The 7946-nt window shown below is 30.4% G+C and overlaps 2 protein-coding genes across 2 annotated transcripts; one reads left to right on the plus strand and one right to left on the minus strand.

Moving 5' to 3' along the window:
• The first annotated feature begins 3152 nt into the window (after positions 1-3152).
• Positions 3153-4172, plus strand: CRR7 (chlororespiratory reduction 7). Its single transcript, XM_039025405.2, has 3 exons — positions 3153-3354; positions 3442-3566; positions 3690-4172. The coding sequence occupies exons 1-3, from the start codon at positions 3279-3281 to the stop codon at positions 3957-3959; spliced, it is 471 nt and encodes a 156-aa protein (XP_038881333.1). The 5' UTR covers positions 3153-3278; the 3' UTR covers positions 3960-4172.
• A 63-nt stretch (positions 4173-4235) lies between these two features.
• On the minus strand, positions 4236-5632 carry LOC120072868 (hydroxyproline-rich glycoprotein family protein). Its single transcript, XM_039025396.2, has 3 exons — positions 5056-5632; positions 4883-4967; positions 4236-4482 (listed from the first exon to the last, which is right to left on the minus strand). Exons 1-3 carry the CDS (start codon positions 5532-5534, stop codon positions 4435-4437), a joined length of 612 nt encoding a protein of 203 aa, XP_038881324.2. The 5' UTR covers positions 5535-5632; the 3' UTR covers positions 4236-4434.
• Between the last annotated feature and the right edge of the window lie 2314 nt (positions 5633-7946).

Raw genomic sequence — 7946 nt, forward strand, 5'->3', positions numbered from 1 at the left:
TTAGTGACAACTTGCTGTATTGGGATATCAATTTTCAATGGAACATTTGCAGCTGGTATACGTGATTTAATTACTTTCTTTGCATCTATAAATGCATCTGGTGAGTGATTTGCTATATTTTGCAAATGATTATCTTATGAATGTCAAGTTCACATTGATCTATATGGATATCTAAATGAGACAATAACGATGCATTCCATGTAATTTCTTTTTTCAACTTCTTAATTCCCCGCCCCTAATGTTGGAAAATTTGTCTCATTAAAATGACAATCAACAAATCATGCAGTAAATACATCACCCGTCAAGGGTTCAAGATATTTGATGATTGACGGGGAATCATATCCAATATATATTCCTAACCTCCTTTGAGGACCCATCTTAGTACGTTGTGGTAGAGCAATTGGAACATATACTGCACATCCAAAAATTTCTTATGAGAAATATTTGGCTCATGGTCATAAGCTAATTGTAATATCGAGTACTTATGATAAGCTACTAACCTAATACGTACAAGTGATATTGCATGCAAAGTAGCATGTCCCCATACAGATGTAAGAAGCTTAGTTCTCATAATTAATGGTCTCGCAACTGCAAATGTTTTATGAATGATTCTACTAAACCATTTTGTGTATGAACATGAGCTACAAGATGTTCAATACTTATCCCAATAACATACAATAATTATCAAAAGCTTGGGATGTAAATTCACCAGCATTACCAAGATGAATTATCTTAATTGTTTAATCAGGAAATTATGTTCTTAATTTAATTATTTAAGCAAGTAATCTTGTAAATGCAAGATTTCAACTTGATAATAAGCACACATGTGACCATCTACTACATGTGTCTATTAATACTATAAAATATCTAAATGGTCCACTTGGTAGATTAATAGATCCACATATATCACCATGAATTCATTATAAAAATGCAGGTGATTCAATCTCCACTTTAGTTGGTGATGGTCTAATTTATCAATTTTCCTTGAGAGCAAACATCACATGACAATTCATTAGATTGAAGAATCTTCTGGCTCTTCAATGGATGTCCATTTGAATTCTCAATTATCTCTTCATCATTATAGATTCTAGATGACCTAATCGGTCATGCCAAGTTGTAAATATATTTGGGTTCATGAACTTTAGGTTCATTATTACATATGTTTCAATTACTCATATATGAGTTTAATAATCCAGAAGATAAAGTAGTCAACTCTTCCAGTATACATTTTTCATTTGAGACAATAGAATGGATGTTCATTTGAATTCTCAATTGTCTCCTCATCATTATAGATCCTGGATAACCCAATCAGTCATGCTAAATGGTAAATATTTTTGGATTCATGAATTTTAAGTTCATTGTTGCATATGTTTTAATTACTCGTATATGAGTATAATAATCCAGAAGATAAAGCAGGCAACTCTTCCAGTATACGTTTTTCATTTGAGACAATAGATATGGTCTATTGATATTCCACATTGTTCGTACTATCAGTATCAATATGGTAACCATTGTAACATATATTTTTAAGACTAAGTAGATTTCTCTTTGATTAGCTAGAGAACGATGCATTGTCAATTGTAAATTTTGTTTCTCTAGGCAAAATATATTTGTTTTTCTAAAGCCTTCAATCAGGTTTGCAGAACCTGATATCGTATTGGTTTTGTTTCTAATATTATCAATTTGGAAAAATACTTTCTACTTATTAAGTATCGTTGTGTAGTTGCACTATCTGTCAGACATAGATCTTCTTTACTCATTTTTTAGTCACCCAACATATAAAAACGATCCAAGTTTTTTTTATAAAAGAAAATAATTACAATAGAAAAAATAACATTTGAAATATACAAAGGTTAACATCTACTAAGAGGAGAAAAGAAGATGAAGATGAAAAAAACATTAAATCAAGATATTTTTAAGTCAAATGAAACACTTGATGTTCCATCAATTCTACCGATTTTCTCTTAAGGAGATTCAAAGAAGTCTGTCACATCCAAATTTGTCATATGAGATGGGTCAAATATGTCACTATCCCGATATACAAAATTTGCTTCCATATTTTTCTCTTTTTTTTCTTCAGGGAAGCTTGATAGAGATCAACTAAGTGTTTTGACGTGCGACAGGTACATGACCAATGCTCAGTCATTCCGCATCGGAAACATTTATTTTCAATACTTTTTGAACCATTATCTTGTGGGGGGTTTTCTTCTGTGGTCATCATTTTGTGTGTTTCTTTTGAAATTTGAATGATTAAAACAACCCTCTGCCATGGTCACGACCTCGATCACAACTATGACCTTGACCACGATTATTATTAAAATTCACAGCATTCATTTCAATGAATGGTATCGTTCGGGTTGGTCGAGATTCATGATTTTTTATCAATACCTCGTTATTTTGTTTGACCACGAGAAGACGTGAAATTAATTCAAAATATCGTCTTGTTCAGCCACAAGAAGACATGAAATTAGTTTAGTTGTTTGAAATATTTTTCTCAATATTGTTGTTGTAGGAGCATATTTGAGACATGAAATGTAGATTTCACTATAACATCCAGTGGATTTCGGCATCAAGCACCCATGACAAATAATCATTGTCGAGAATTTTCATGACAACATTATCATAAAATATTGTATTTGTGTTAGAAATTTAATAGATACTAAATATGCAAAATAACATTAAGTTTATTAATTATAACAAAGAGGAAAAAATCGACATACCTTTAGGATCTATCTTTAGCGGCAAAAACGACAGGAGTTCGTGCTGATAACGTGTTGTGAATTTGAGAAGCACAACGGAAACACGAATGTCAATAAATATAATATTAAAATAAATTAATATAATATAAATATATGGGATATATAAATATGAAAATAAATTAAATATAATATATATAAATATATAAAATAAAATAAATAACAAAAGTAAATAAAATAACAAATTATGGATTTCTCCACTTTCTCTAAACTTTTTGAAATTTGCCTAATGTGTGTCTTTCAAAATCCACCAAATGTTACTAAGACAATTTAACAAATAGAAGGTGGATTATGTGGACACTAAGAATGTCTATCTAATAGACATCTATTTTTTATATAATAATTGTAATAGATAAGACATATTTATGGTCTGAAATTAGGAGGGTAAAATGGAAAATAAGGGAGAAAGTGGAGGGGCAATTAGTGGAAAGAAAAACATTATCCCCAACAAAAGAATGAGTTTGTTTCTATTGCATCTCCTTCCTTCATCCCCAAACAGCAACATCAAGAGATAGGACTCAAATGGAGAGAGCTCTTCACAAACACTTCCAAAGCTGCAATGGAATGTTTCTTTATTCCAATTCTAACCTCTCCTCATGTATGAATAAACCTTCTTTTTTTTTTCTTTTTTTTTTTTCTTTTTTTGGGAATATCACAATTGGGTTTTTGATTTTTGGTTGCACAGGTAAAAGAGCAAGAGCAGCAAAGCAAGATTATAAATTATCAAGAAGAGATGTTTCAAAGTGCTTTTTGGGTACTTCCTTCCTTCTTAGCAATCTGCCCACTGCTTCCAAACGTCAACAAATCAAGGTTTTTTTTTCCTTTTTTTTACCCTCCAAGTCCTTAAAGTTTTGTTGAAGTGAGTTTAACCCAACCGTAAATTGAAGGGTCCGATTTCTAAAATTTTTCTCTTTTATGGTTGAATTTTGATAGGTATATGGAAGTAGAAGAAGAAGGGTGAATCAAAGTAGTGATACATATGTATTATTGGAGCCAGGAGAAGAAGAGAAATTTGTTTCCAAAGAAGAATTGGAAGCCATTTTGAAAGGTTGGCTTGAAAATTGGCCAACTCCCCTTCCACCTGATCTCTCACGCTTTCAATCCATTGAGGAAGCTGTTTCTTTCTTGGTAAAGTCTGTTTGTGAACTCGAAATCGATGGAGATGTCGGTTCGATTCAATGGTATCAAGTTCGTCTCGATTGACTCTCCGCGCAAACTTTTAACTTTGATTAGTTTTTTGGCTCATTTTCTGTTTGAGAATATATGAAAGGATAAACTAGTTTTAGATAGAGCTTTTGAGTTCAATGATGATTTAACGATGTTTGTAATCTTTCTATAATTTTCGATATATTGTTATCAAACCCCATTTGCACTAGTAATTTTGAATAATAGTTACACAAATGGATTTTCTTCAAATCACTTGAGAAAATTATTTTAAAAAATAATAATTTAAAAAAAAAAAAAAGGAAAAAGAAAAAAGAAAAAACTTCACCAATAATATAACATGATGATTCACAACTGCAGATTGAAATAAATATAAACAAACCAATGAAGATTAAAAGGCCATGGAAATAGAAGCTTCTAAGAAGTAGAACTGATTTTTGCATCACAATCTGAGTGAGGCAAATTCTTGAAGAGGAAAAGGAATAGAATGCTTGAAAGTTTTATAACCCTTTGTTCAGCTTTGATATAGAAGACTTATCTCTGGATTTCTCAACTCATGCATCTGCCATCAACAAAAATAAATAAATAAATGAAAGAATGATGATTTGTATATTTTAAAAAGTGTATTTTTCTGGGTTGAATTATTTTAGTCTATTTCATCGATGTATTTTAAGAATACGGTGGGATTCACTGATATCAAAGTGGTGTCCTAAAATATTTATGAAGGCAAATTAGAGTATCCATAGTATTAGAAAACTTCATGTGTTTGGTTCATCAGCTTCATAAGTTGGTATTAAATAATTTAATTTCAATAGTAAACATTATTGAAGTTGGCATATTTATCAAGCATCCCAAACACGAACTTCCTAACTCCAACGTATTAACTCCAAACTTCTTTTTTAATTCAATTTAGTGTCTCAAGCACAATTAATAAAGGGTTGAGAAAGAAAGAGAGTTAAAACCTTGGAAGGAACAGCTCCTTTCCTGGTTCTGGCAAGGATGCCTTTGCTGATGGGAGAGATCATCAAATCAGTGGGACTTGTATACCTAAACACAACAAAAGAATCATCAACTCATTCAATGTTCTTTTGTTTTGTGATATGAACTCCAAAATTCAGAGTTAAAGCAAGAGTACCTTTCAGGGTATTTGAATGCAATGGGGAGTTTGAGGCGATTAGGAGTACCATTTTTAGGGAACTCAATGCCTCCAATTTTCACCCTTTGGGTCGGAGTTTTACACTCCAAATTCATCTTTGCTGGGCTCTTTGGCACCTTCGATCGATCCATGGACCCATTTTTTGGAACCAAAATCCTCCGTTTTTCCTCTGTTTTCTCATCTGGGCTTGGAGTTTTGCACTCCAAATTCAGCTTTCCAGGGCTCTTCGGCACCGTGGATCGATCTATGGACCCATTTTCAAGAACCAAAATCCTCTGTTTTTCCTCTGTTTTCTCTTCTGGGGTTGGAGTTTTACACTCAGGTTTTGAACTTTCCAACTTCTCATCAAGTTCTGGAATTGGGGTCACCGCCGTTTGGGCGTCGCCGGAGCCGCAAATTTGAAGCTGTTGATCAGAAATTGGGGATTTGGGAATGGTTGGTTGGGTGAGAATCTCCATAAAAATAGGGTTTGTTTGAGGAGGAAGAAGAAGAAGAGTAAGTCCAAGGAATTGAATCGGAATAGGGTTTGTTTTGAAAAGTTGTGTTGAGATTTATTTAATAGGGAAAACAAAGGAGAGTCGTTGCGTTGTGAGGAGTGAACGTTGGGAAATTTGGAAAAAGGGAAACAAACAAAACTACTTTCTAACGGTCGAATTTTGGCCGAAAGGATGTATTTTACCATTTAATATTTGTTGGTAGTTATTTTTTATTTTTATCCTCAAATTTTAAAATATTATATTTTAAGCCTTTAATTAACTAAGTTTGATTTCAATTTAGTTCCTAAGTTTCAAAATATTACACTTTTACTTGAATTTTGTTCCGATTTGATTTTTAAGTTGATAATTTTAGTCTTGATTTTTTATTAAATACATATTTTAGTCTTTGACATTAATGTCTATTAATTAATTTAAAATAATTATGAAGTAAAATTTTAAAATAAACTCTAACGTAATGAAAAAAGTGAAACTTTAATTATTATAAATCTTTTAATTCTTTTAGATTAATTAGTAGAATATTTAGTGAAAATTTTAGATTAAAAGTATAAATCTCAAATTCTATAAACTGAGTTGAAACAAAACTAAGTCTCAAAGTAAAATTGTGACATTTTGAAACTTAAAGTCTAAATTTAAATCAAAATCAAAACGTAAAGATTGAAAATGTAGCATTTTAAAATTTGGTGACCAAATTGAAACTTGACTAGAAAAATATTTATTATTATTTTATTTTAGGGTTGATAAGAGAAAGAACAAATTTTAAAGTTTCATTTGAAAAAAATGGCAAAAATTTCTCAAAATTATAAAAAAAAAAAATAGCAAAGTGAATTTAAATAGTAGAAAATAATAATTAGTAAATGACCAAACTACCCTAAAAACAAATAAATTAAGTTTAAAGATACAATGCTTCAAAAACAACTCGAATACCACAAATACATTGTATCTAAACATTTGTCGAGCAATAATTAAAAATCACCTCATATGGTCCTTCACGCTTCTGGCTGTCAATAGGATGTATGTGTGCGAGGGAAGACTACAACCAAACGGTAATGATCGTGAGAAGCTTATGGATGTCCACGACGGTGGACTTCCTCCAAGACGAGAGAAGAGTTGATTATGTTAGTGGAATTGTTGTTGGTAAGTGAGTATTTGAAAAAATTGTAACCTATAGATGATGTGACTAGACAAAGAGAATCAGTCAGAGGCAAGCTTAGAAATCCTATTAGATTTAGAATTGTGTTTGACATCAATTCCAGAACATCAATGTTGAAAACGGTGTTCAGAGCATAAACAAAATTAAGAAACAGACATGTGAGCAACCAAGACCCGTGACCTAGTGGGGAATGGTTGTTAGAAGCTAGCTGAGACAATGAAATTATACCAAGGGTGGTAGGCATGAAATTGAGGAGGGGAGAGAGATTTGAGGAAGGAGGTAGTGGCTAACTAAAAGAGAAAAGGAAGATGAGATTTGTAGGGTTTTTGTTATTTTATTTTATTTAGATTGTTAAGTAATATATATATATATATACATTTTATTGTAAGAAATTGAAAACAACCAATATTTGATCTTAAAGATATATTGTAGGGTACATTTTCTTTAAACATTTTTATTGACTAAAATTCTATTAAAATTTATTAGATTCCAAAAGGAAATCTGGAATTTAAAATTCTATTAAAAATTTATTTGACGCATGGGTTTCAGAAAAAAAAATATATATTTTTCTTTTAATTCTCGTATATATATATATATATATACTAATCCTTTCTTATCTCAAATTCAAAATTTACAAATTCTAAACTTTTATTAACAAAGATTCAAAAATTAAAAATCCAATAACCGTGATAAGAAAATGTATCAAAAAATTGAAAAGAATTACATGAAATTGAATCAAATCGAAAGAAGGTTACGACGTGATAAAAAAATGTATAAACAAATCGAAAAAATTAAAATCAAATCAAATTTGATTAGCAAAAGATATATTTTAATGGTGGAGAAAAATCAGAAAGATATAAAATTATGTTATAATTCGAAATCACAAAAATTATGGCTTATAACTTCGCAATACAATTACACTATAGATGTAAATGTATACTGTTATAACCAAGAATTGTGAAAAATGTTGGTTAAAACCACATAATTTTACAATAATTACTATATATGTTGGTAAAAATCTCATAACTATGCATTACAATTAGATTGTATGTGTAGTAAATTAGTTAAATCTCTTTTTTTAATGAGACACATATATCATGAGATAAAACGTGAAAATTTCAGAAATATTAAAAAAAAAATTACAATTAATTCGATAACAATATGTATAGAATAATGAAAAATATTAAGATAAAAAGGTGGTATAATGGTTGATTAGTAAGGTA

Source organism: Benincasa hispida, chromosome 1, assembly GCF_027475165.1.
Source record: "Benincasa hispida cultivar pf3 chromosome 1, pf3_genome.v1.1, whole genome shotgun sequence".
NCBI lineage: Eukaryota > Viridiplantae > Streptophyta > Magnoliopsida > Cucurbitales > Cucurbitaceae > Benincasa > Benincasa hispida.

Coding starts and splice junctions, on each gene's coding strand:
- CRR7 (XM_039025405.2), top strand. CDS start 3,279: ATGGAGAGAGCTCTTCACAAACACTTCCAAAGCTGCAATGGAATGTTT. Junction 3,355..3,441: donor CAATTCTAACCTCTCCTCAT/GTATGAATAAAC, acceptor TTGGTTGCACAG/GTAAAAGAGCAAGAGCAGCA. Junction 3,567..3,689: donor CCAAACGTCAACAAATCAAG/GTTTTTTTTTCC, acceptor GAATTTTGATAG/GTATATGGAAGTAGAAGAAG.
- LOC120072868 (XM_039025396.2), bottom strand. CDS start 5,534: ATGGAGATTCTCACCCAACCAACCATTCCCAAATCCCCAATTTCTGAT. Junction 4,968..5,055: donor GCATTCAAATACCCTGAAAG/GTACTCTTGCTT, acceptor TGTTGTGTTTAG/GTATACAAGTCCCACTGATT. Junction 4,483..4,882: donor AAGGAGCTGTTCCTTCCAAG/GTTTTAACTCTC, acceptor TGTTGATGGCAG/ATGCATGAGTTGAGAAATCC.